The sequence below is a fragment of the Mustela nivalis genome (genome assembly GCF_964662115.1).
Source record: "Mustela nivalis genome assembly, chromosome: 4".
Lineage (NCBI taxonomy): Eukaryota > Metazoa > Chordata > Mammalia > Carnivora > Mustelidae > Mustela > Mustela nivalis.
The window spans coordinates 67,357,882-67,385,117 of NC_139023.1; the positions used below are offsets into that span (position 1 = coordinate 67,357,882).

At 58.6% G+C, this 27,236-nt stretch overlaps 1 protein-coding gene across 4 annotated transcripts; it reads right to left on the reverse strand.

The window, feature by feature from the left end:
- UVSSA (UV stimulated scaffold protein A) lies at window positions 1–26,903 on the reverse strand. 4 transcript variants are annotated; one of them, XR_014310729.1, is made up of 14 exons: window positions 25,146–26,497; window positions 23,887–24,217; window positions 23,133–23,253; window positions 21,881–22,270; window positions 20,864–20,976; window positions 20,477–20,605; window positions 19,124–19,236; window positions 12,345–12,456; window positions 6,181–6,319; window positions 5,652–5,771; window positions 4,839–5,022; window positions 4,383–4,491; window positions 1,692–1,866; window positions 1–491 (listed from the first exon to the last, which is right to left on the reverse strand). XR_014310729.1 is itself a non-coding variant. In XM_082727163.1 (14 exons), the coding sequence occupies exons 2-14, from the start codon at window positions 25,241–25,243 to the stop codon at window positions 398–400; spliced, it is 2,115 nt and encodes a 704-aa protein (XP_082583289.1). In that variant the 5' UTR covers window positions 25,244–25,245; window positions 26,828–26,903; the 3' UTR covers window positions 1–397. The 4 variants fall into 4 exon arrangements, 3 of the variants coding, with proteins under 3 accessions (XP_082583289.1, XP_082583287.1, XP_082583288.1); XM_082727163.1 differs by lacking the exon at window positions 19,124–19,236 and adding an exon at window positions 26,828–26,903 and having other exon boundaries at window positions 25,146–25,245; XM_082727161.1 differs by lacking the exon at window positions 19,124–19,236 and adding an exon at window positions 26,828–26,882 and having other exon boundaries at window positions 25,146–25,382.
- Between the last annotated feature and the right edge of the window lie 333 nt (window positions 26,904–27,236).

Genomic DNA, 27,236 nt, shown 5'->3' on the forward strand with positions numbered 1-27,236 from the left:
TTGTTTTAAAAACAGTGTTTATGTGAAAGTGTGAGGTTTCCTAGAGTCCCTCCGAGTGACCACTGCCCAGGGAGAAGGCTGGGAAGTGGAGTTGGGGCTCTGCAAGGACACGCTGCCTGTGTCACCTCCAGGCTCTCAGGCAGGCCAGACCCATATCACCCAGATGGCAGTGGCTCCTCAGGGCAGGGCTGGGGCTCCCCAGGGCAGGGGAGCGTCAGTACCTCTGGGGCACTGTGATTAGAATGCACACTATTTCCTCTCAAGAAATCCATGCAACAAATGGTGGCTGTGGTTCTAGCCCAGTCCCGTGTCTGCGTTCCCATCCTGGCACCCTGGCTGCGGGAGGCTGGAAGAGGGGCCGACAGCCAAGGGGACTGTACACACCACGTCTGGCCCTCTAATTCAGCGCATAGTTAAACTGGTTTGCAAACTTCTCGTGCTTCTTCCGGTCCATCTGATTCATGACTGTGACCACTCTTTGCACAGCAGCCCTGTGGGGAAAGCAGAGCGAGAGGAGATCAGAGAAGCCTGGCCAGGGCTCTGGGCTCCGAGTGTGGTCTGGCTGGGATTAGGCCCTAGTCCTCAGTGGCTGCTTCATGCAGACCGCTCAGACTGTGCAGATGGGCAACACAGCCCAGAAGTGGCTGCAGCTTACCTGTCCGGAGCCTAAAGCAACCCCATGGGAGCTCCAAGCCCCGAGCCCCCAGGATCCCAACCTCACCAGCACCAGGCTGCACCACAGACTGACAGCAGAGCCTGCCCAGCAGGCTGGAGGGGGAGCAGACTGAGGGCGCAGGCCCCATGCACAGCACCCCAGGACAGAGCCGTGGGGCAACACCGCAGGCCTGCCAGCAAAGACTCGAATGGGCCATCAAGTGTGTCTCGCTGCCCAGCCTGTCTGCTGCCTGTTCAGCAGGGCCCTGGGCCCAGGAGGAAGCCTCCGAGGTCACCAAGCAGTGATGCCCTGCTGCCCCCAAGTGCCCAGGTGACCACCAGGTGCAACTCCGGGGCTCAGTCACCTTTGGTCCTCCAACAGGATGAGCTCATGGGGCTCCCTCCTGTCCAACCCTGCATAGGCCAAGTATGTGGTGATGCTGGCCAGGATGGACATGCCTCTTACAGCCGCCGCATGGAGCAGAATGCCTTCCAGGTATCATCTGCTTGAGAAGGTCGCCCCACGAGGATGGCCTGACGGCACCCATGACGTGTGCATAGATCCAACCAAGGAGCCCACGGCCTCACAGGGCTTCCTACAGGAGCACCCTGAGTGTGCTCATCTGGCCAGCCCCGGTGGTGGGCAGGCAGTGAGAGCAGTGGCTGGCAGCCTTCCTGCCTGAGCCCTGCCAAGTCCCCAGCCACCAGGCATGTCCAGCTGGGCTCTGGAGATGCCCCGTCCCAGAGCCCCCTCCCCGGCAGCACTGGCCAAGGTCTGCTAAAGCAGAGACCCATGTGGTGTCTCCCATCTCCCCAGTCTCGGCCGGCCTCCCCTGCCCGCTGTCCCCACGCAGACACCTCCGGGCACGATCACAAGACAGCCCCCCAGGGCCAGCTGGCCCCCCACCACCAGAAAAGGAGGGAGTGCTGGCTGGTCAGTGAAGCTCATCCACCACCTTCGGGGTGACCAGCTTCAGGCCCCTCTAGGGTCCCCAAATCCAGGGGCAGGGGGCAGACATGGGGCGAGTAGCTCTTACTTGGCAAACACCTTCTTGGCAATACGTGCGCGGGCAGTGTTGGCCCGCCGCTTCAGGTCGGTGAGGCCAGGATGCTTCCTCCTCTTGCCCTTGCTGCTCCTGCTTGACCCTGACGAGCCAAGGTCCACTCCAGTGGCAGCCTCCACATCTCTCATAAACTCGGGGTCCTGCCAATCTGCAAAGAGATCCCAAGATTCCAAGACACTCCTGACACTGACCAGAGAGCCTCTCTCCCAAGCCCTGACCCGTCTCGGCCCACTGCTGGCCAGCAACAAAGGGGGCGGACGGCAAGGCAGAGCTGCCCACCCATCCTGGGCTCACAGGCCCCTGTGCAACCAGATGCCAGAAAAGAGCTGGGAGGGGACCAGAAGCTTCATCTGGTGTACCCACTAGCCCCCCCAGGCAGGAAGGTAGCTGAGATGGGCGCCAGTGGCAGGCTACTTCCCAGCCTCCAGCAGGACTGGTCCACCTGGCCCCCAGTGACAGCGGCCAGACCCATCTGACGACTGGTGTTTGGGTGCAGCAGGGGAGCAAGGGCCCAGCGCTCAGGACAGGCTGAGCTCTCTTTTTCACTTGTCCAAAGAGGACTTGGCAATGGGCTTCGATGAGGGAGTCAGTTTACCAGGGCAGTTCTGTTCTTCCTGCTACGGCCCAGGTCAGGCAACACAGCACGGGACGCTGTTCCACGTACCACAGAGCCTGGCCTCGCCAGCCTGGGGCTGCACCCCAGCCAGGCCAGCATGCTCATTTGCCAGGACCAAGGAATGCTTTCACTGTCTCATGCTGGGGTCCCCACGGCCCCACTCATGCCCTGGCTTCTCCTTCCCATCCTGGCCTCAGCTTTCTGGTCCCAGTAGGAGCGGGCCTGCGTCTGGTGATGGGGTTGGGCTCTGTGATATCAGGCGCATCCTGGTCAGGAGGGTAACAGCACAGCCCCCCTCATGTGCCCAGACCTTGGGCCACTGAGCCCAGCTCACAGGAGGGTGCCAAGCACCCCACATGCCATTGGTGACAACCATGCCCTCTGGAACTCCATGGAACATGGCGCCCCAAACAGATGGCTGAACCTCCCCAAGTTGATTTTTTGAAGTGAAGGAGTACAGGGCCGCACAATTCAGATCCAGGAACGATTAATCCGAGATTAAGGAAAACTGTCTAAACAGTTTATCTCCCATAATAAGAAGGCGCCACAGTTTAGGGGCCCAGTGAATGGAGCAATTGTTTAAACACCACGGAAAAATACCGGCGGCCGGGAGAGATGGAATGAGCATCTCAGTAAAATGAAGGAGCAATTTAAAAGCCTTTGAGGAAAATCAATAGCTGCCGGGGCCGCACGGCCTTCCTGTGCGCTGGCGGGCCTGGAGCTTGGTGCATTGTCACCAAGGTTAGCGCCGGGGAAAGAAAATTGCTGCGCGTGCGAGGGAGGCGGGGATCAATACTGTAGTTAGTAAAGAGATGCTATTTCACATCTGACTGGCCAGCGCCGGCCCGCGGCCGCAGCCCGATACCTGTTGTTAACAAGTCACCGAGGCCTGGAGAACCAGATACTCTTCAGGGTTGACACAAAAAATACGCACTTAATTTGCTACTGAGTGTGAGCCACCAGGGAAGGCCTCGCCCCACGGATTAGTAGGTCAGGGGCCCCTCCCTGCTGCTGTCTCCGGCCTGGGGGCTCAGACACAGTATCAGCCTGAAATCTCAAATCTGTCAAAGGGAAAGACCCCACTAATGACGATAAACTCCACCTGGCTGGGACCCTCACATGCAGGCCAGCACTGTCCCCACACACATGGGGGCTCCAGGTTCCACAACGTGGCTTTCTTGGGACAGCGAAAGCCCCAGGTGGCCAGGACCTCCAGACCCTAGCCCAGGCTTGACAAACCACAGAGACTCCGAGACGGGTCAGAGGTCTGATGGGTAACCCCCACATTCTGAACATACCCACATGCTTCCCAGAGAGTGACAGCCACTTCTAGGGGACACCATGTGACCCTGCTATTCAGGGGTCCTCAGGAGTCACAGGGTGGCCAACCTGTGGCATGTGCCCAGCACAGGGCACCAACACACATACTGTGTTGAGACAAGTTCCCCAAGTTGTCCTGAGAACACTTTTGCGGTTCAGGGCCTGAAGCTAATCTATAAGCCAGAACCTGAAATGGCCTCTGTGTGGAACTGGCTGCCGAGACCTGGGGCTCAGGGCCTACCTGGGACCTTCTTATGTCTGCCTGGGCATGCACACATGCATGCACATCCTACTTGGACACCCGTGTGCACACACCCATGCACACCCCATTTGCACACCTATCCCACTCACACACCTGTGCACATGAGCACATGCACTCACAGCTGTGTGTACACACACATGCCCCAAACCTCCCATGCTACAGAGAACCTGCCGCTCTCCTCTCTGGAGCATGGGCTTCAGCCAATAGCCTTCTTACCTTCATTCTCCAATTTCCTTAAAAACGTGATTCAGAACCCAGACCCGAGCCACCAAGCAACATGATGCTTTTTGGCCGTGAGTCTGTTTCTCCCGGGGGGGAGCGATATGAAAACCAGGCCCAACCAGAAGCCCATGTCCCCCGAGGTGCTGCCATGAGTTACGAACACACTGGAGGCAGCAGGTAGCCGCTGGGTCCCAGGCTATACCCCCACACAGCACCCAGCCGTCTGCTCTGGCCCCAGACCTACCTGCATGCCCTGCCCCCTTCTGCAGCCGCCTCTGCTCCCAGGCCCTGTCCTCTGGCTGGAGGGGCCGGCCCATGTCATCTCTGGGGATGATCTTCCCGTGGAATGGACACTGGGACAAAGAGAAGAGAAGTTCTGGCCACAGCCACCTCCCTCACTCTGGCTACCTGGTGCTCAGCGCAGCACGGGCACAGGAGGGGTTGTGTGGGGCAGGCATACAGGAACCAGCGTAGAGCACTGAGGTCCTGGACATCAGACCCCCAACCCCAGGCACGAGGTGGTGGCAAGCAACGCGGGCCAGCCATGGACAAGCCCTCTCTGAGGAGGGGCCCCATCAAGGGCCACAGCTGACTTCACAGGGGCCGGCGAGAGCCCAGCACTCCATATAGCCACCCCATTCCAGCGGCAACCATGCCCATGTGTGCCTGTGGTCCTTGCCAGCCTTGGCTGCCACCTCACCTTTAGCCGGTCCTGGCGCTCACAGAGCCGGCCGTCAGGCCTCGGGGCACGGCACCGGTGCTGGACGGGCTCAAACCTCCCTGCGAAGGTAATGGAGCGGCTCTGCAGCATCTCCGAGACAGCGGCACTGTCCACTTCTGTGTCCACCTCGCTGGGCTTCCAAAAGCGGTGCTCAGAGTCACACCTGCAACACCAGATTCTCAGAGCCACCATGGGGAGGTTGCCTGGCACTGTGGCCACAAGGCCGGGCCAGGCAGGGCAGTCTGAGGATAGCGGACCCAGACTTCTGGACCCTGTCACAGGTGCCACAAGCCCAAACTCAGAAAGGGTCCTCCCCTATCCAGCCTCCATGGCTGCCCCCAGCCTGCCAGGACTGCAAGCTCCCCAGCAGGTTAACCAGTGGATCCACCTGTGCCCCCTTCTTGTCTGTGGCCCCCAGAGGACAGCGCCAGCTGGCACAGCACAGGGACAGCTACGGGAAGTCCTCGCAGAGCCCCAGGCCTGGCCCACGTGCAGGGTTGAGTCAGAGCACTGGAGGGGCAAGGATGGGTCATGAAGGGCCCTGGGCCCAGGCAGCCAATCCTTCACACCCCATGATGCCAGACTGTAGGAGGATGGTGCAGGATGTCTCCCTAGGGAGTCACAGGAAGGCTCAGAAGAGGTCTAAAAGGCACCCCCTGGCACAGTTCTGTGGTCCTACTAGAGCCTGCATGTGGTGATCGCCCCCACAGGGAAGGTGAGGCAGAGGTAGGCCCTGAACCCGGTGGTGTTTGTGGGCCGGGGAAAGGTGGGACCAGACACACCCACACTCACTTGAGGATCTTTCCTGGCTGCTCCTGGCCCCAGTAGCACAGGTCCACCCCAAAGGGTACAACAGGTGCCCGGGCCCGCTCTGCTGCCAGCTTCCCAGCCTCCTCGTGTCCCATAGGCGTCCTAGCGAGGTCACAAGAACAGGACATGCTGACTGTGCATGCAGGAGCTGCCACAGGCCCCGTCTCTCCCTCTTGTCCTCTGCTCTCAAGACACAGACCCCGGGTCAACACGTCCAAGCAGTGACCTCTGCCACCTTGGGCTCGGGGTCCAGGGCTGCCGCTGAGTCCTGGCACCAAGCCCAGAGGTCTTCAGGGAGCTCTGCAGGGAGCTGGTCTCAGATCTTTGGACTTCTCCCTGGGTCTGACACCTGTCCCCACCAGCTCTCCGAGGACCCCTCTCTCCCATGCAAGCCAGAGGCACAGACAGTGGCAGGTGCTCATCTAGCCCGGGGCACACTCACAGTCACCCCCACACAGCCAGAGGGGTCTGGGAAGCCTGCGCCAGGCAGAGGTAGGCATCTGGAGGTCACCTGGGGCTCGGGGCAGGGAGCGAGCGTCCACGTAGGTGGTGACGCTGGGCAGCAGCAGAGGTGGGGTCATGCGCCTCCTCGTCCTGCCTTGTTGTCCTCCTGGCCTGCACGCCCCGGGTAGAAGGGTCCTTCTCCAGCCCTGGAACACAGAGGAGCTGTTCCTAGCCACTGCTCCCATGACCCCAGACCGACCCCCAGGGGCACTATGCTCTATCTCGACCCTCTGCTGGTGGCCCAGCAGTGATGACCCATGTCAGCCTGCAGCCAGGCTCCAGCTAGAAGAGGCCACCATGCTGGCGCCTCTGTACACCTCCACCAGAGATGGCCAGAGACGAGGCTACCAGGCTGCAGAGCTTTTAGGCCAGCGTCCATCCCAAATCCTCAGAGCAGGGTGAAGGGCAGATTCCTAGCACCATAAGGGCCCTCCCTGGCCCCCTCCGGCCCCTCTTGCAGGGCCTATGGCCACACTGCCCCCGCGCAGGCCAGGGTCCCAGGGCAGCACACAGTGTGGGTGGCTTCAGCAGAGGCGTGCCACCCCAAACTCGCCGTGGGAGCTGAGGTCCTGTGGGCTGAGCGCAGTCACATGTGAGGACTGTGACATGCCAGGAAGGAAGCTGAGCAGCATGTTCCAGACAGAGGGCGAGATGTCTAGCAGGTCAGGTGTGTTGCATGCTCCCCAAGGGCTGTGGGGCCCGGAGCACACTGGAGCTTCGGAAGAGGAGGAGAGAGCAGAGACCTCCCCACAATGGACAGCGGTAATGACTCATGGACTGTAGCGGGCGCCCCAGGCGGTGGGCACCCCAGGCAGCGGGCGTGGGATGAAGCCAGATGGCAGCTTTCACAGCTCAGGTGCGGACACTGGATGTGCTGCATACCAATGTCAGCATCTTCGCTACTGGCCCCCAAAGCACAGAAAAAATACCTGGAGTTGGGAAGCAGTTGAAGAAATGAGACACTCAATTTTGCTGGAATTTGGGAACGGCCCACTGAGTGCCAAGAAAAAGAGAGAGAAAACATGGCTAGTAGACTTACAAGGAAACTTAAGGACGATAAGATGAAGATCCAAAAAGCTTCTAGAGAGGAACAGCAGAAAGGGCAAAGGACAAGCATCCCACCGACACCAGTGTTTTTAACAGTGACCGTGAACGTGAAGTCTCTGGAGCTTCTCCTGAGAAGCTTGAAAGAGAAGACAAGCTAGAACTTTCTATCTAGCTCACTAGCACCCTGTGGTGCCTGTGAGGGACAGCCTCACACACATGAGACCCTTTCCGGAGCCACAGGAAGGCCTGCTTTGAAAACACTCTCTGAGCGAGTCATCAATCCATCCGTCAGGGAGGAAAGGGAGTTTGGGGCAAGGCTTGCAAGCGGGAGCACAAAGTGATACCTCTGCCTCTCACTGCACACCTGGCACCAGAGCTGAGCTGGAGTGAGCAGGGTGCTGGGCTGGGAGGGTCGCAGAGGGGAGGGCGGTGCAGACAGTGTTATGGGACCAGGACCGTGCACAGGAAACATGAAGATGAACCTTTCAAAAATAAGGGATAACTCTCAGAAAAATCAGCGCTCTTACAATTTTATCAATATTGATGGAATGTTTTAAAAACTAGCAGAGGGGCGCCTGGGTGGCTCAGTGAGTTAAGCCGCTGCCTTCGGCTTAGGTCATGATCTCGGGGTCCTGGGATCGAGTCCCGCATCAGGCTCTCTGCTCAGCAGGGAGCCTGCTTCCTCCTCTCTCTCTCTCTGCCTGCCTCTCTGCCTACTTGTGATCTCTCTCTCTGTCAAATAAAAAAAAAATTAAAAAAAAAACTTTAAAAACTAGCAGAAAAAATATTAACCTACCAAATAAAAGGTGGGGAAAGAAAACCCAGTGGGTAATAAAGTATCTGGAACATCAAACAACCAGAAACAATTCATTAAACAGATTAAAATCAGCTAAAAGGCAGATTAGTTCTAAAACTTTTAGCAACTTGTGGTCCACACAAGACCCACTTAAACAGTCAACAAGACGATGAAGCTAAAGACAGCCACGCAGGCTCACCCTGTAGAGTGGAACGGAGAAAGCAAGGACAACTGTGTCTCCAGAAAGACCAGGTTTCAGGCTCCAGACACACAAGGAGAAACACAGTACACGTGGTAAGTGGCTCAGGGGCTCGCCATGGCCGGCTCTGTGGACCCTCACACAATAGACCAAAAAGGCCAAATCCACAGCCACAAGGGACTCAGCATCCAGGAAGCCCTTCAGAACACACGCATGCCTGACAGGACCACATGCAGGAGGACCAAGGGGACCTCAGCGCCCCCAGACCATGTTCCTGGGTCACGGAGCAGCCAAGAGCTGAGCAAAGGGCAGTGAAGACCCAGACGTCAGAAACCTACACACACACTCTGACACTCCTTTCCTGAGCACACAGACTTGTGTTGTAGATGGCCCTGATGAACACCGATCCACCCAGCACCCTCCAACACCAACTCACGAACACTGGATTTAGAGAGAACAGGAAGGAACGTGGCAGCACCGAGGACTAAAGCGTGTGCTTTAGGTGTGGGCTCTCTGCAGCAGGGGCAGTCTGACCCAACTCGGGGACGTCCAGCCCAGTCCCCCGCAGCGTCACGGGCAGCAGCGGACGGGCCCCTTTCTGTGCATGATCTCCCTGGCATGTAGCCCACACAGCTTTGCAGGGGCTCCAGAAGCCCATAGGCCCTGTGCAGGAAACATGTGCCCGCACCTACTGCAGATGCCTGGCAAGCCCGCCCGCTGCCCTTTCCCAGGTTCCAACAGCTGAGAGCAGAGGACAGAGCTGCTCGGGCGTGACAAGTCCACCAGGGTTGGGACCCCAGCCCAGATTCCATCATCACCATGCCGCCTTGGCCCCAGCTCCCCAAAAGCCCCCAACACCCCCACTCGGGATGTTGACAAGACGTATCACTGACTATGCAGAGCCTGTCGCAGATAGCCAACCCCACGAGTGTGCACAAGCCACACACGCGCGCCCGGGGTGCTGGGGGAGGCTGATAAGTGGGCATTGTGGCATTTAGATGGATACAATCACAGCCAAAGGATCAATATGTGAATTCCTAGGAGTTACAAGAATGAAATATATTTTTCATTGATTTGTTGTTTTAAACCATTAAAAAGATGGGTAAGCGTGTTAAAGCAGAGTAAATACTCAGGGCGCTAAAAAAAACACGACCATTTTCACATTGTTGTAGAAAATCAATCTCGTTGACACACACTTTCAAAGTAAAACCCCAAAAAGCAGCTGGTATGCCTCAGCCCAGGAGAGAGCATTCTCCGGCAGAGCAGGCCACTCGGCCATCAGACGGGTACGGGCCCCAGTACAGGAGCTGGGATCAGATTTACTCCCACCTTTGCTTTTAGAAAGAATCCTACAAATGCCCAAATCCCCTTTTTTGTTTAAATTGACCAAGTGGCACCCATTTGCCTGGAGCGCTAAGGCAGACAGGGCGGGAGCGATGAATCGATAGCGGGAAATGGAGAGGCTGCGGCTTCCGCACGGAGTTAGGCCGCCGAGCTTGACATTATTGATTTTACCTAGTTCAGCTGGCCTTGTAATTAAAATGTAAATTTGAGAAAGAGATTATGTCCTGACAGAAATGGTAGGATTAAGGGGAAGATAAAAGCCCCTCGCTGAAAATTCACAGAAAGAAACGAGAAAGAAAAAGCACCAGCTTCCGCAGCCGTGTGGATTTAGACCAATCTACTGCGGGTTCACCTGCATTTAATTGAAAAAACAGAGGCAGAATATAAACCAGCATTATGAACTGCTTCGGCTGCCACACTTCTGTGTCTGGAAGCCTCCAGAGCCCTGGGGCCTGCCGGGGCTCCCAGTGGGATTTAGGGTGGTGGCAAGGGTGGGCCCACCAGGGGCACAGCTGTCTCTGGGGTCCTCCGGACCCTCGAGACCCTGCAGCCCTAGTCCAGCTGGGTCCATCACCGCCAGGCCCCCACAGCCCACCTGTCTGCAAACATAGACCCACGTCAGCCATGAGCATGACCTTCTGGCTTACGCACAGGATATCATGAGCAAAGGGGGGGGGCTAGCAGCAGTCTTGCCTCTTTTCCTGGGCTCCTGAGGTACCCTCCATGGGCCAGGTGTGGCTATGGGCACCAGGGACTTGGGCCCTCCTGGCCTCACGAGGAGGTGGCAGTCAGGTGCCCTGGGAGCCCAGAGCGGGAGGCAGCCTGCACATTGTCAGGCTTGCAGACTATCGGGATTGGCAATGTCTCCGTGGGGACAGCTCATCTTTGCTCCCTCGTGGCTGGGGCCACGGCTGACAGGTCCCCTTGCCACGGTGCCAGGACTGTGCTGAGTCCAGGTGCATGTCCTGTGAGCATGGTTGGCCCACCCAGCCTGTCGCCCAGTCCCCTCGGCCACTCCTGCTCAGCACCTCGCCAGTGGGAGTGGCGGCAGCCCCACCGCGCCTGCTGGAGGCCATGGCCTCCGTGGCACAGTGGATGTGGAACAGATGAAGCACTCTGCGGACTGTAGCCATGCTCCCTGCTTCGACCAGAGCTGGCTACCAACACAGCTCCAGGCCGAGCTCTCTCTTCTGTGGAAAAGGCTCCATGCCCTCCAAGCAGGATGTGCCAAGGACCAGGCCAAGCGCCTGTGGCTGGAGAGGGCGGAGAGGACCAGCTGAGGGTCAGTGCAGGGGTCCCAGGCCCGAGGGGCAGGACCCGGGGTCTCTGAGCCCAACCTTTGCTGGATGCGCTGCTAGCCACAGGAGGGGCTGCCCATCACCAGACTCCTCCAGTGCAGAAACCTGGAGAAGCGACCACACTGCACCGTGTGCGAGCTGCTCCCTGGCAGTCCTGGCCCCACTGCCCACTGCCCACTGTCCCAGCCTGGGCACAGGCAGCCTTGGGTGTGGCTGGGCTTCTGCTGGGCTCTGGCCTAGGCACGGGAGGGTGCTCACTGCTCCTAACAGATGCCTTGGGCAGCCCCAGGTCCGTCGTGGGGGCAGGTGAGGCCTCTGGCCACAGGGAGCCCCTGATCCAGGGCGGTGGGGGGGGACGGCAGCATAACCGAAGCCATTTCAGGCACAGAACACAGAGGAACGAAGGGCAGGAGGGGTGCCTAGTGGTTAGAGGAAGACCTGAAAACTAAAACATGAAGGCCTGCATGGCTGGGGCAGAGGGCAGGATGGGTGGCCGCTGCTTCCACATCCAAGCTGGTGCTTAGGGAGAGGACACCAGGCTGGCAGCCAGCCAGCAGGAGAGGAACCAGGGCTCTGGATGTGCTGCTTTGCGTGCTGCCCCTAACAGGCCCCAGTTGAGCTTCCTACCATCTACACCCTGTGGAAAAGTTCACATTTCATCTTATAGATTCAGAGACAAATCGACTAGTCTGTTTCTCCACAAAAGCCACGGGTCTTGTTTTTATCGGCCTCCTGTGTGTGTGCTGGGTGGATTCCATGGGTCCACACCCACTCTCACCAGACAGCCACCATGCTGGGGTGGAGACGTGCGAAAGAAGGAAACCCCAGACAGGAAAGAGAAGTCACAGCTGCTCAGTCTACACTGAGTAGTCTGAGCAGTCACAGCTACACAGTCTGCACTTCCCAAGGCACAACCCTCCGCTGCCAAGAGCTACACAGGAGCCCTGGGCCAGCGGCACAGTCCGTGACTCCACAGGTGGTAAGTGGGGACACCAGGGCCAATGGGGCCTGAGGACTAAGTTGCTGGTGAACGGCCAGCAGTCTCCTGGCACCTCGAGAGTCAAACTGCATACCCACAGCACTCTCCCCAGGGCACAGGAGCCATGCGGGCTCTCTGTCCGCTCTGGGGTACCTGCCCCGCTCCTGGATTTGCTCCCCTGTGCTGAGACCTGTGTAATCCCAGCAGGGCTGCCCTTCATGGAGCATCAGCCTGGCTGTGCCCAGTGAATGAGTGCTGGGGCCTGCCCACCATGGACAGTGGGAGCCCACGGTGGGGCAGGCCTCAGGGAGGAGCCTGGCCCGAAAGGACCTGGAGCACAAATGGGGAGAATCCCATGATTTTCAGTGACAGCTCTGCAGTGTTAGCAGGTGGGGTGGCCACCATGGCTGGCTCTCCTGCTCAGTGAACCCCAGACCCCAGATATGAGGTCACACCCTGAGGGTCAGCATCCTTAGCAGGACCCCCCTCCCGCTCCCACTGCACTCACCGTACTCAGGCTGCAGGTGGTCAGGGATGCAGGCCTCATACCCCTCCTTCTCTGGAACCTCGACAAAGTCCCCATCATCCTCATCCTCTTCCTCGTCCCCTGGGGCTGCCACCTGTGGAAACCACCCCCCAGACCTGCCTATGAACAGAGCACAGAGGCCCGGACATTCCCAGTCCTGCCTCTGCGGGTCAGGCGTGGGCTGCACCACAGCCCAGAGACCAAGGATTGTCTCCAGGCCTGGTCCCACTCCTGAGCTCATGCCAGATCCACAGCTCCGAGTCTAAACCATGCTCAACCTGCTCCACCGCCTGGTGCCCTTTGAAATGCTGGGAGAGGCACGGAGTGAGTGTGTTTCCAGAGCCCCAGGACAGGCAAGGCCGCCCCTCCTTGCAGGTCGAAACACAGCATCTGGCTGTTCTTGGGGCAGCTCTGGGGATGCTGGTGTGACTACAGCATTTCTGAAATAGTCTGTCCTTAAGAGTAACTTGTTAAAAAGCCAAAAAGAAACAGTTTCCTTTCAATGATGCCTCTTTCCCCACCCAGGTCAGTGTGGTGAGGGGTCCAGAGCTACCAGAGGAGCTGGGGGCAACCTCCACCCTAGCCTGCCCAGAGGGCCTGAAGAACTATAGGGAGCTGGCTTCCTTCCATGAGACCTGGACCTCTGCCCCAAACCCACTGGCTAAGTAGCACCTGGCCTCTTCATGGAGGTCCCCACGGAGGAGTTTGGGCCACCACACACTGGGGGAGTCAGGCTGCTGCAACTGGCCCCACATTCTCAGTGACCTCCGAGGGGTCAAGCCCCAGGATGGGACTTGGGGAACAGCAAACCGCAGGGATCGCTCCTTCCTGAGAGGGTCACGGCAGGGAGGAAGCAGGAGCGCCTGTCCCACTGCCAACCCACCCGGGAGCACTCGGGGGCCAGCTCAGCCTGACCAGGACGTAAATCCCGCACCACTGTTTCAATCCCCCATAAGGAAACACTCAGGATGGGGAGCCCTGTTGGATAAACGCCAATCACGGAGGCAAACTCTGGAGAACCTCGTGACACGCCTTCTCTTCTGAAGTCTTTCTCCGCAGCACAGCTCACAGGCACCAGTGAGGCCCAAACGGAGAATGGACAGCCTGGGCGACACCGGGGGCGGGAGGCCACCCCAGGCTCGGCTGAGTCACAGACGCTGGCAGCTCCCTCCCACAGCTGCCCGTGGCCACAGAGCCAGGCCTGGTGGCAGCCACCAGCAACCACGTCTGTCTGTCTGCCGTACCTGCAGCCCAGGACGCCTGCCCCTGGGAGGCATAATCAGATGCAAATGCACTATGTTTGGGCACAACCCACGGCAGTGCATCTGGGAAGCTTGGCAGACATTAATCATCGGAAACTGTAATTTTTTGTTATCAGTCTAACACTGATCAAAAGGGAAGCCTGTCTCCACCACTGACCTGTGAAACGTCCCAATTATACTCTTTGGAAATGACAGGGGCACTTAACTCCCGAGCTGGGCAAATGACGGCGATCAATCACGTTTGAATAACAATGAGCCACGGACCTGAAAATTATTTTTGTATAGAATCTACCCAGGAATTTATGAAAGGTGGAAAGCAGCCCAAGGTTTTAGGGCATTACGGTTCTCGGCTAGTGCAGTGCGTATCAAACACTAAACAGAATTTATGTGTTTTAATTTTCTAAAAGGTAGATGTGGACGGGGTGCTACAATGCATAACAGAGCGCGGCGGGTTTTAAATATGGGGGTCATTTTCATAAAATATTACGTTCACCACTCACACCCTTCAATTTCACCAGGGACTTTTACTAAATTTTCATTTCCTAAAAAATATTCAGCTGCTTAGCTAACTATTAGGAATTACACCTTTTATCTCCCCAACGAAAACTGTTTATTCCCGTGATGAAATACGGAGCCCAGTCGGCTCTTTGTTCTTAAATTAGCACCGACAACGTCTGCCAGGTCGTACCCACCTCCAGGAGGACCCATGGGGTAAGAGCTGCCCCCTCAGGGTCCCCGCAGCCGGGCCGCTGGCCTCTGCAACAACCCACCTGTGCACATGAGCAGGGAGCTCTCCGGCCACGGGTAGCCCCTGGACCCGTAGTGACCCCCGGCCAGAGACAGACTTTGCTGCTAACACCAGATCTGCAAATCCGCACTCCAGAGCCTCCAAGTTCAACGTGGAGTTCCTGGGGCTGCGACAGTGCTCTGAAACCCCCCAGGCCATGGGGGAAAGGCAGTGACATCTGCTGTCCAGATGCAGAGGAAGCCCCTCGACGAGGCACAGTGGTTGTTGCTGTGACACCTGTATGCCCTGCTCCAGGGCCTCACACCAAATGCTAGCTCAGAGAACAGAACACTGCCACCAGCCAGGCCAGAAAGCCCTCTCTAGGACCCCGGCCAAACAGCAAGGCCTGGGGAAACTGAGGCCAGCAGGTAGGAGCCCACCGGAGCCAGTCCCGGGGTGGGACAGGGAGGTGGCCAGAATCCAGAACTGAGGGAGGCAAGACCCTGGGCAGGGCGTGGGGCAGGGGTGTGTGGACACCCTGAGAACCCTGGGAAGGAAGAAGATCATGCTACAAGGAGGCAAATGGTCCTCAAAATGGGGTCCACTTACGAACTGTTCTCATTCTGCAGCTCCCCACCCCGTCCCTGCGGCGTCTGGGCTGTGCACCCACCTCCAACAAGTGGAGTCCCTGGGAAGGCGGTCAGAACCCTGTGGCCCACCAGACGCCTCCCACACCGGGAGACGCCAGCTGGCTGCAACAGGGAGGCGCCAAGGAGGCCTGTGGGCCTTCCGCCGGTATCCGAAAAATGGATTTGCATCCACAGTTAAAAGGATTTAGAAAAATGAGCTTCTAGGATCATAATTAAACAAGCAATAAAACGTCTAAAATATACAACACAATCAGCTTACAGCAGTGGGGGTATCAGGGTTCCTGATTATTGGAGGAGGAACAGGAAGAGCGACCTGGTCTGGGAGCGGGTCTGCCCGCCAAACGCACGAGATGCAGCTGGGACTGTTGAATAAATTTTGTACGATCTAATTAACTCGGTGCGCAATCTCAATTACTTTTCACCCAAGAAATCACTTTTGTTCAGTTTTATGTGTGTCTGTTTCCCTTTTTAAAAAAAAAAAAAATGATGTAAGGCCTCGTCAGACAAGTGAGCTCCAAACTGCATTTGTCTTTCAGCGGCTTGATGGCCATGCATTTAAAACCCCATTCTATCTTATAAACTAAAAATTAAACGTGCTCAGCTGTGATGGTCGTCATTGCATCTGCTATTTATATGCTAATGCCCTCCCTGGAAGGCCGTGCAAATTGCCCAGCCCAGCCAATATCTCATGTGCATCTCCAGTGGCTGGGGACGCGCCTTCAGAGGGCAGAGGACAGTGGGGCTGCGGGGCTGACTGGGGCAAATGCAAGGGAACAGGGACCCCAGGCCACTACCACCCAGGCCACACAGAGGCCTCTCAGACGCAGACCAGGCTACATGCACATGGCCTCCGGCTCAGGAACGAGCTGATGCACAAGCGCTACCGTGTCCAGAGTGACTGGTGCCCCCTTTCTTGTCTGATCCAAATGGGCTCGCGATGCAGTTCCCCAGGGCTTCGCCTTGGCGACAGGCTGCCAGCGGCACATGCTATGGGGCCATGGGATGCCTGGAGGTCCATTTCCAAGGCGAGGTGGGGTCCGGGCACATCCGTCCCCCAGCACAGTGACCCGGGAGCCGCAGGCGGGTAGCCTCTCCCCTGCAGCCACTGCCCTGGGGAGGCCCGTGGGAGCGGATGAGCCATGGGACAGGATGCCAATAGCATGACCACGGAGCACACAGTGCTTCCTGGTTAGAGCCAGCCACTTGCCCGGTTCTCACCACCCATGGAAGCGGCACCCACACAAGAACAGGGAAACCTGCTCCCTCAGCCGAACCTGCACAGGCAAAATGCAGGTGACCAGTGGCCTCGGAGACTGAGACTCACGTGACTTCCCCCAGACTCAGTTTTCCCACCTGTGTAATGGGGAGGTGACATCACCCACCTCCCAGGGCTGCTTGTGGGAAGGTGTTTAGGAGCAAGAGGTGCACAGCAGCATAGGGCGAGCCTGGGCGCAGTGGGGCTGTGCTCCAGGGCCCTAGGGCACAGGGGAGAGGGCTGGCCCTGAGCAGTGGAGAGCCTATGTGTGCTCTCCCAGCACCGAGGCGTGCGGACCCCTCCCCCAGCTCCAAGCCCTCAGCCACAGAGTGGCCTTCAGCGTGATGGAGGGAGCCTCGTCTCCAGGAAGGTTGTTTACTGGCCCTGCCGAGCACAAGGTCCCCACTGCCGGCTGATTTAGTTTCCCTGCCTCCCTGGGGTGCCTGACTCATTCAACATTTCATTCCCCAGCTTCCCGCTCTGTCCTTTTCACCTACAGGGAGCTGACACTCACGTGGTTCCCACGGTACAGAAAACTTGTGGGACAGATGACAGCAAGAGCGTCCTGGGCCCCTGCCCGAGGCGGGAGGACGTTCCTCCGCCAGAAGGCCCATCCGCTGGGGAGACCGCTCAGGCAGGCAGGGGTGGCTGGCATGAGAGAAAGCCTCCCAGTGCCCTGCAGGGTGATGTCTGCTTTTGGAATGAGGATGTGCTGGCTGTCTAAACCTTGTGGCCACTGTGTCAGATGGCTGGTCGGTGAGAACAGAGACACCCACACAAGCATCTTACCCACTTAAACCTACAACCCAGCCATTAAAAAAAACCCCATCTTCCTGAGAGTTTACATAAACTGATGCTTGAAGTTAATTTTTTCAGACATATTAGTTGGCAGGAAATTAATATTTTGTTAATTACACAATACAAAATAATTGGTGATCTTGACTACATAATTAAACCGCAGGCAATTTCAAAGTTTACAAAGGATTTTTATCAGTGTAATGAATGTAGCAGGCGCGGATTATTACACTCCCCACAGCAGCAGGCTGGAGACTAAATCTACCCAATGATGCTCCACATCGATCTATCTGAGATTTATCCCCAGCTGCTCCCAAACACAACAGAGACACACTCTATAAAACAAACAGTTAAACGTATTTAAACTGGCTTAAATACTTCTCAAAGTCGGAACCTCTGTGTCAAAGGGAAAACAGTATGTACAAACCAACAGCAACCCCAAACCAGAAAGGGCCACCTTCCAACACCCCCACCCCAAGGGCTTGCTCCCCATGGGCTGACTGCAGCAGCATACCAGCCAGAAGCCCTGTGTCTCATCTCCGGCCCATCCATCTGAAGTTCTCCAATACTGAATCCCTCGTTCCCAAGTCAGCACCCCCAGCACGGCCTACTGTGCACAGTTAGGACGCTGAACCCCTGTGGGAGGAGAAACGCTAAGGCAAACCATGTAGGGCAGCTCGTTCGTGATTTCTAGGGACCGCAGTTGTTCCCACAGCCACAGGCCCTTCGTGGAGCAGGAGCTGATGGGCAGATACACAGCGGCTATTCTGGGAAGCGACGCTCACCTGAGCGGGGCGCTGCCACTCAGCCACTCGTGCCCCAATCGCTTCATCTCCAGGTGCCGCAGCCCGCCAGTGCGGCGAGCACAATCTCCAAGGATTTCAGAGCAGTTCCTTTTTTCAATCAGTTTGTGGAGAAGCGTCTGGAAACCATCAGTGCGCTGACAGAGGCAGGAACGCTCCCTTCCCACTGTGCCACCTTCCCCCAGGCAACCCAGCGACTGGCTCAGTTGGCCCTGCTGTCCCTGCGCAGGAGGGGCTGGGCCCCTTCTCCCACAGCGCTCCTCTGGGTTGGCCTCCCACCCTTGCCAGCGCCCCCAGGATCCCCGACGCCCCTAGTACCCCCGATGCTCCGTGGAGCAGCATGGAGCTGCCCCCACCGGCTTGGTTGTCTGGGGGCAGTGCAGGAGCTGCCCAACAGTCCCAGCACAGTCAAGGCCCTGTGGGGGCCCTAGGGGTCCATGTGGGGACAACAGCAGCCACAGCAGAGCTCGAAGCCCAACCCTGGCAGTCCCAGGGCACCCAGGGCAGGGCTACTTCCACACGGGGAGCCTGAGCCCACTCTGTCTCCTCCAGACCTTGGGGCATCTGGAGAGAGGGCTCCCAGTTGCTGTTCACTGGCCGCCGCAGGCTGGAACCCACCACACGGAGCACCTTGTGCCTCCCGCTGGGAGGCTGCAGCTTCCAAGGACACGCAGACCCCTGCCTCACTGGGTCCATTAGGAGATGGGCCCTTCCCCTGGGGGCTCTACAGCCACAAGGCAAGATGGTTCTTCTGCCAGCTCTAGGCTTGGGGCCCTGTGGGCCCCAGTGGTGCTGTGGCCCCAGGTCCAGCGGGACAAGGTCATGCTGCCCAACCAGCCCTCATGGCTGCCAGGGCTCTCTCCAAAGCCCCTGCTGCTCTGAGGGTGCCTCACCAGCTCCTTCCCAGTGCAAGCCCCTACTGGGGAGGGGGGGCTGGTCATCAGGGCATCATAAAGGGGGCACCCAGAGGAGCCAGCCTGATTCCCCACCCCTCCCTGCTCTCAGGCCAGCCTCTGCTCTGACGCCATGATCCTGGCTTGTCTAATGTTCAGAGCTAAATCCTGACATGCTGGGAAGAGCTGACCAGATTACCTCCTTCTTGAGACCAGAAAATAACCTTCCTTTGCTGTAAAAAAAAACAACAACAAAAAACCACCTTGGTCCAAATTCACACAACTAACTTCTTAATGAGGTCACATCCCCAAAACAAGGCTCTTCAAGGAATCTTGTGCCCACAGAAACCCCTCTAGGACATCGACCAACAAATACCAGGCAGCATGCAGGCTGGGCTCCCTGCCCAGAACGTTCCTCTGATGCCACAGCTTTGTGGAAGAAAGGCAAGACCGCCCTCTGCCGGTCTCCAGGGACCCCCACACCTGCACCTGGAGGACAGCGGGGCAGATGCTCAGAAACACACGAGGGCAACGGCCCTGCAACAGGTGTCCAGTGGCCCTGGAGAGATCAAGGTCACTAAGGTCCAAGACCCAGCCTGTCACCTACTGTCCATCCTAGATCTGAGTGGCTCCAAATCTGCTCTCTTCCCCACTGGGGAATGCTGTTCCTCCCACCACAGAGCTCCTGTTGGAAACAGTTACATCCACCGAGAGCCAGGGCCCTGCTCAGTGGGCCAGGTCCGTGGTCCCAACACCCTGGCAGAGAGGGGCACTCTGGGATCTGCCTTCTCACTTCTGAGAGGCCAGCAGCTGTGCTGACACCCCGCCAGCCCCGCAGTCCAGCTCTGGCTGTTCCACCCTGCTGGCAGGCCCTGAGAACAAAGGACACAGCTCTCAGGTCCATCCCAGACATCAAGGTCTAGGTCCTGGCACAGGCCACGGGAGGTATCTCAGGAACTGATGGACTTCACCTGTGCCCCATCAACAAGTGTGGGCCTGTCCCAGCTCTACAACCTTGCCCCGGGACCCAGCACTCAAGGTGACCAGCCACTCCCGACCAAACCACATGGGACCCATGAGGTGCCACCCGACCAGCAGACACCTGGCCTGGACTGGCTTCCCCAAATGGGGCACCAGGCCACATGTTCACCCCACCTTGCTGCCCAGGAGCTCCTCTGTGGGGCCCTGCTTGGGAGGGCCTCCCAACTCCCCAAGCCAGGGACATGGCCCTCTGCATAAAGCCGAGGCCAAGTCCTGATTCTCGGTCTGTCACAAGTACCCTGACACCAAGCGCCCTCAGCTGCAATGTAGGTGGAAGGGATGAGGCCCTGAAGCCTGGAAGGCCCTTACCAGCTCACAGGAGGCTCTGCTGGGGTGCTCGGGGGGCTCAGGGTGCAGCTGTGCAGTGGGGCTAGACTAGGTCTCAAGTCAGCCCATGGCCAGCTACCAGATCTCCTCCAGGGCCCTGGGATCTCCCTCCAGACTAGCTCACTCCCCACCACACCCCAGCTCTGCCACTCCCTCCTGCCGTAGACCCTGTTCCAACCCATCATCCATAGGGAACCTGTTGCTCTCTGGCCCCCAGGGCCAAAGCCTCCATTTCAGGAGAGGAGCTCCCACTATTAGGAACCAGAATATTCCCAAAGTCCAGTGATGCTTGCTGACTCAGAAAAGAGCTCAAAGAGATCTCCCTGCTGTCACCCCTCCCCAGCCCAGTGGTGGCACTCACCTCCCTCCGACGTCCCTCCTCAGGCTTAATGTCCAGCTCTTCCGACCGCCGCAGGGTGGTTTCCAATTCTGCCTTCAGGTCGATGGCAGCTTCTAAGTGCCCACCGTGGATCCCCGCGCGGGTGAACAGCTGCCAATGAGGGGGCGCATCACTTGGGCGGACCAGGGCACCCTCCCCAACCCCCCAACTCACCCCTGCACACCCTGTGGAGCACACAGTCCTTCCCCACCAACCTCCCCACCCTGCATCATCCCTGCACACCCCGGCACGTGCGACCTCACCTGGACCCAGGATGGCACAGCCCTCCCCACCCCCTTGCAGCGTCACCCCTGCACACCCCACGGGCCCCTGACTCTGCCCCAGGACACCGGCACACACGGACCTCACCTGGACCCAGGAGCGCACAGCTGGCAGGAACTTGTTCTGGATAAGCTTGAGCGCGTCCCGGGCTGACTGGATGACGGCATGGTTGTCCTCATCCTCATGCACCCTCAGGCTGTCTGGAACAAAGCATGAGGGTCACTGAAGGAGCCAGGGTGGGTCACCCAGCACCGCGGAGGGACCACCCGCACTGCTGCCCACCCTGCCCCAGCCATGTTCTGCCCGGAACCCTGCACCTCATGCCTGAGAAACAGACGCGCTACTTAAAGATCTGGCTTTGGTGGGGACCATCTCCCCCCGCACACACTAATGCCTCCCCCCACACCACACCCCAAGGCCCCACACGGCTTTCACACAGATACACAAGCCCCAGGCCATCCAGCAAGCCCGGGGAGCTGTCAAGCCCCCTCCCCCATACAGCCCATACCGTGGCTTAGTCCCAAGGGCCCCCCTCTGCATCCTGTCACCTGATCTGTCTCTAGCCAGGCAACCCACCTCCTGCACATGGCCTGCTCCCTGGCCCCCAACAGCTGTTAGCTCCCTGGGGCTGCTGATACCCAAGAGGTCCAGGGGCAGCAGGTCTTCACACAACTAGGCTGACCAGCCTTCCTCTGTGAAAACCCCTAACGGGCCCCCAACCACCCACACCCCACATGCTGCCGGGCCATACGGGGCCCTGCCTCTCACATGGCATCCTTGCAAACGTGATGGAAAACCACAATCCAACTACGAGTGGGGGGCACCTGATCCCTGACAGTCACCCTCTGATCCCGATAGGCCAGGGACCAGGCACTGCAGCCTCCCCAAGGGCTCTCCAGTCCCCCAGAAAATGAGGCCAGCCCATCACAAGGAGGATCTCAGGGTGGAGCCACGGACACTGAGCCTTAAGTCACCCCTCACCCCAACCTTGGGAGTCTCTTCCCTGCTCACCGTCTGGGGAAGTCTGGGCTCTCACCAGCATCCCTAAGGCCCATGGCTGAGGGGAGAGAGAGCCCTGGCCGGCCAGCAGGAGCTACCAGTTACCTGAGGAGAGCTCCACATTCAGCATGTACTTGTGGGAACCCAGCCCATGGCACCGCACGAATTCTTCCTCGTCACTGTCTCTGTCGCTGTCCTCCTCCTCCTCGTCGTCCTCCTCCTCTTCATCCTTGGCCCCTGAGGTGGTCTGAGGGGGCCCCGCCCCACTGCTGGCTCCTGGACAGCTGGCAGAGGCAAGCAGGGTCTTGCTACAGCAGGGCTGCTCCTCGTCTCCGTGATTTCCTGCACTGGTCCAGCTAGAGGCACTCTCCACAGACACATCGAAGGCCACTGTGGGCAATGAGGCGCCCAGGCCTGTGGCAAAGTCCAGTGGCACTAGCAGCCGAAAGCAGCTCTCCACCTCTGTGAGGCAGCACCGGATCTCCTCGGCCATTTCTGTAAACACATGTATGGCCTGTCGGGGCCACCAGCACAGGGCACTGCCTCCCCTGGTGCAGGGCCCAGGATCAAGGGTAGGGCGATGTTCCGGGAGCAGGTGGGCCCAGGGGCAGGTGGGCTGGGGGGTGACATGTCACATGTAAGTATAGGTCTCCTCCTGCCCCCCAGCAGAGGCCAGTGCCCTGGGCGTGCAGAAGCTTGGTGACTACTGGGAAACCACCAGCTCAGCAGCACGAGGCTGCCCTCTGGGACGTCCTCAGAGACACCCTCAGGTCTGGACTTTGGCCATGAGGGTCACGGTGCCCCGGACACTGAGTGGGATGTGCCACCACGGACAGAGCTTTCGGACAATGGAGGCCTGTGGGGAGCCATCAGGACACACACCATTTCCCAATCCTCCCTTTGGAGCACATCTCGACCATTCCATTCCTGCCAGCCACTTGCTGATGGGATCTGCCTGGGGCCAGCCAGCACCCTCCTCAGGTGACAGAGGCCTGCTTCCAGGCTCCCCCTAGGCCAGGCAAGCCAGAAATGCCTTAAGCTGGGGCCTGCCCGTCATGGAAAGGGCCGAGTGCTCAGAGGGATCAGGTTTTGGAAGTGGGGGGTGCTGGCAAGAGGAAACAAGGGCCATGAGATGAACAAACACATATTCCCTGCTTCCCCCAGCAGAGACTTTCCAGGAGTCGTGAAGGAGAACTTCCATTCTGCACCACCAGGGGGCGCGGGAGAGACGCGGCCACCCAGAGATTCCTGAGAACAGGGCTCAGGTCTGCCCTAGCCTGGGCACCGAGGGTGGGCTGCACAAAGCCCTGGTGCAGTGCAGCAGGCCCAGCGCCCTCAGGCCTGGTAAGTCACTCACCCTCCATCTCCCTGATGGCCCGCTCAGACTTCTCCCGGTAGATTCTATCCAAGCGCTTCCGCTTCTCCTCCTCCCGCTTTCTCTCTGCCACAGTCCGTGCACTCACATCCTGAAAATCCACCTGGGAAATTGAAGGGGATGTGAGACCTGACTGCACAGAACACAAAGAAAGTAAGTCAAACAGACCTAGGAGACGTGCCAGCACAGAGCCAGATCCTCCGGGTCCCTGGGGTCCAGCGCTTCCAAACGCAAGGAAACACATTTGACAGCAATGATCGATCCTCAGCCGAGCACAGCCAGCCCACAGTCCAGAAAGCAGCATGCCTCCGAGAAGAGTGTGTGCACCAGGGAGTGGAAGGAGCCACTCGCCCCACCCCGGGACCTAGAAACACCCCAGGAGGGGACCTGGACATGCAGTGTCAGGCAGCATGCTCAGGCTGTAGAGGGGACCAGCCAGCTGCCCAGACAGGAGGGCAGGGGTGGTGGCAGCCAATCCTGGTGGGTCTCATGCACCCAGGACCACCAGAGCCCACAGCAGACCCAGGAGGGATTCAACTCCAGGACACAGAACAGGGTTGCATCTGAGAAGCTAACCCCTTTCTCCCATTTGGCTTTCTGTGAAGTCGGGACCAGAGTCCCAGCTCTCTCCACCCAGACCTGCTGCCCTGCTCCCAGGAGCCCTGCCCCCAACACTGGCTGGCCCTGAGAGGCAAGTCTGTCCACTAATGCAGCACAGAGCGTGTGGCCTGCCCACCTGTTTGCTGTGTCTTAGAAAGTGGTAGCCAAGAGCCAGCTTCTTGTAGGCTGCGCCATACTTCTCATTCCACCCTTGGATGGCCCGGGTGGCAGCCTGTCGCAGCCTCTGGGCCACCTCCCTGGGGGGCGGCAGGGGCTGCTCATGGTCAGTGCCCAGTGTGAGCTCCAGAAACTCCTGGAAGTTGGAAACAACCAGCATCCTGAACTGGTGGGACCGGGCGAAGAGCTCATCTATGGCCTGGAAAGCAGAGAGGCGGATCTCGGCATGGTCCTGGCTCAGCTGGGCCATGAGCAGGTGGTAAGCACGGCTGAGTTGCTCCTCCGAAGACCTACGGACACCAGTCATCCTTGCCAGGGCCTGATCCTGTGTGTGTGCACAGTGTGCAAAGCAGCAGGGACGCACCCTCTCCCACTCCCCTCCCCTCGGTCCAGAGCAGGCTGGACCAACGACTGCCCTCAGGTTCCCGCATGTTTCTGTATGACCCACAAGCAAGAATGGCTTTTACGTTTTTTAATGAAAGAATAATACTTCATGACATGTGGAAACCACGAGAGCCAGCGTCAGTGCCCATCAAGTTTTATTGGGACACAGCACAACCACCCCGTCACATTGTGCCTGTTACTGTCCATGGCTGAGAGGCCATCGCAGAGATTTTATGGTCTGCAAAGCCTCAAGGAGTTACAGTCCGACCCGAGCAGAGACCCCTGGTCCCCAGCCTCCCCTGCAGGCCCGGGAGGGCACTGAAGCAAGGAGGAAGGGACTTGCTGCCCCTCCCCCCCGCAGAAGCCGGTATATACCCTGCCCCCTCCTGCCGCCCCTCCCAGCTACCTTCCCTGCAAAAGAAGCCACCGCTGTTCTGGGTCTCCAGGGAAACCTGATCTGGGCTGCAATTTTTTTGTCAAAAGCTAAAAACTTCATTACTTAAAATCACTTACGCTTTCCTGTTTTGTAAATACAGGATAAGGACAATCAGTGAATCTCAAAATTTGTTCCAGCTGAAGCCACCTTTGAAGTGTTAAAGCCCAAAACGCCCTCCCCCTCAACCTTGGGACCACTGCCCCACAAGGTGACTGCCCACCAGAGCTGGGACCTGCAGGGTCCTGGGGGAAACATCCTGGGCCTTTCCTTCCCCGTACAGAGGCCATGGTGGGGGCAGACGGGCAGGGCTGACAAATAAGGTGGTGGGAGGCCTGCCCCCAGGAGTGTCTGGACCTGCACAGCCAGCCAGTGTTGAAACGCTGAACCTTAAGACATACTTGCAAATTTTCTTCAGTTCCTTCATTTTCTCAGGATTCAGCTGGGGTTCTCCCGAAGTCGTGAGCTCTTCAACCAGGTTGGACAGTTTCTGATCCATATCTAGAAATACGCGTGGCAGAGACACGGACCACCTAGCCTTCGCGGTCTGTTACACGTTTCCTGAGCTCACTGTGTCCTGGGCATTCCGGGGGTCTGCAAGGCTTGTCCCTCCAGCCCTAGCCTCTGATGTGACCTGGCTGCGGAAATACAACGCAGATGGTATTCTGGGCACAGCATTTTGGGTGGTAAATCAGGAAAAGCACAACAGAAGAGTAACTCTAGAGTCCACATGTGGGAGGTACCTCAGCAACCCAAGAATTCAACTGCCTAGATAAAATTTAAATGAGCTTTTCCCAAAGGTGCCTATGGCCCTTTCTCCCTTCAGCAGCACATGGCTCATTCACAACCCACAGGAAGCCTCTGCAGACGGCAGAGCGAGTGGCTACGGGCCAGAATCACTTGCACTCAGAACTCCAGGGCTGAGCAATGCAGCAGATTTGTAGGAAGGGAAAGGAAGAGCGAGGCTGATGGCCCAGGAAGTCGGTCATTCAGCAGGAACTGAAACTGGGGGCAGCACGGGGGTCAGGCTGACTGGGGGGCTGCTTTATTTGGTAGAAGGAGGGGCCGGGCCCAGCACTGTACACGCACCCCTCCAGGAGCCACTCTCAAGCAGTAACGTTTGTCACTGACACTAACTCAGTACCCGCTTGGCAGGTGTAAGGAGCTGCTCATCTCATCTGAGCACCCTCCCGGTATCCCCCACTGACCATGGGTTCCTCCCATGGACTCTGCCAGAGTTCCTAAGCCCAGGGCACCATGGCCACACAAGACAGAAGAGGGGGTATCCCAGAGAGGAGGAGAAAGCAGTGACCAGGGAGGAGGAAGCATCCAGAAAGCGGAAGGGGTCAGGGTCAATGTCCTAGCAAGGAGAAGAAGGGGACAGTGGGGTGAGGGGAAGGAGGGGACCATGTGAGGGGAAGAGGAGGAGGGGGAGGGGCGGCAGAGGAGGATGGATAGGTGTCCCAGGGAGGGGGAGGAGGGATGGCGTCCTGGGTGGGGAGAAGGGACAATGTCCTGAGGGGCAGGGGGAAGAGAGATGGTGTGGTGGGGAGAGGAGGAGGTGGTGGTGGTGGAGGTGTGGGAGGGGGAGGAGGAGGAGGAGGGATAGTTTCCCAGGGAGAAGGAGGTGGTGGTGGTGGTGGTGGTGGTGATGGTGGTGGAGGGATGGTGTCCCAGGGAGGAGGAGGAGGAGAGATGGTGTGGTGGGAGGAGAAGGTGAGGGAGGTGAGGGAGGGGGAGGAGGAACAGTTTCCCAGGGGAAGGCAGAGAGGAGTGGGAGGTGGGGGGGGGGAGTGTCGGGGGTGGGGGGGGTGGGGGACGAGGCGGAGGAGGATGAAGACGAAGGGGAGTGGGAGGAGGAGGGGTGGTGACCCAGAGAGAAGGATGCAGAGTTGGAAAGGGAGGACGGCGAGGAGGGAGGAGGAAGGGTTGGTGTTCCAGGAAGAAAGCGGAGCTGAGGGGCGCGTCCTGGGGAGAAAGACAGAAACAGTCCTGGCACGAGGCCGGCCCTCAGGACCCCAGCCCTCAGGACCCCAGCCCGGCCGCAGCCCCTGCCCGGTATCGCGACGACCGCGACACCTACCGCGTACCAGGCCGCTCGCCTCGCCCCTCCCCTTCCGGCAGGAACCCCGCCCCTATCACGTGCCCCAATTCGCCACAGTCATTGGCTCGCCCTGGCACGAAGGGCGCGGTGACGAAGGTCAGTGCGGCGACGACCGCGCCTAGGCGCGACGCGACCGCTGTCACCTTAGCCCGCCCTTTCCGGCGAGGACCCCGCCCACCTTCTGTCACGTGACCCCAAGCTCGGCAGTCAGTGGCTGGCCCTGAGGCGCGAGCGCCGGGGCGGGGCCGAGATCTGCGCGGTGACTCAGGCGCGCTCCGGGAGGGTCGGGACGGCCGAGGCGGCCGCGAGAAAGGAAGCGGGCGGGCGCAGCAAGTCCTTAAAGGGGCAGCGTACTCTGATGCCGGGGCGAGGCAAGGCGGGGCTGGCC

What these genes read in the sequence shown, in the direction of transcription:
- UVSSA (XM_082727163.1), bottom strand. Translation starts at nt 25,243, where the DNA reads ATGGATCAGAAACTGTCCAACCTGGTTGAAGAGCTCACGACTTCGGGA. An exon ending in TTCTAAGACACAGCAAACAG is followed by an intron (nt 23,254 to 23,886) that starts GTGGGCAGGCCA and finishes TCAATTTCCCAG; the next exon opens with GTGGATTTTCAGGATGTGAG. An exon ending in CCACCTGCAGCCTGAGTACG is followed by an intron (nt 6,320 to 12,344) that starts GTGAGTGCAGTG and finishes TCTGTGTTCCAG; the next exon opens with GGCTGGAGAAGGACCCTTCT.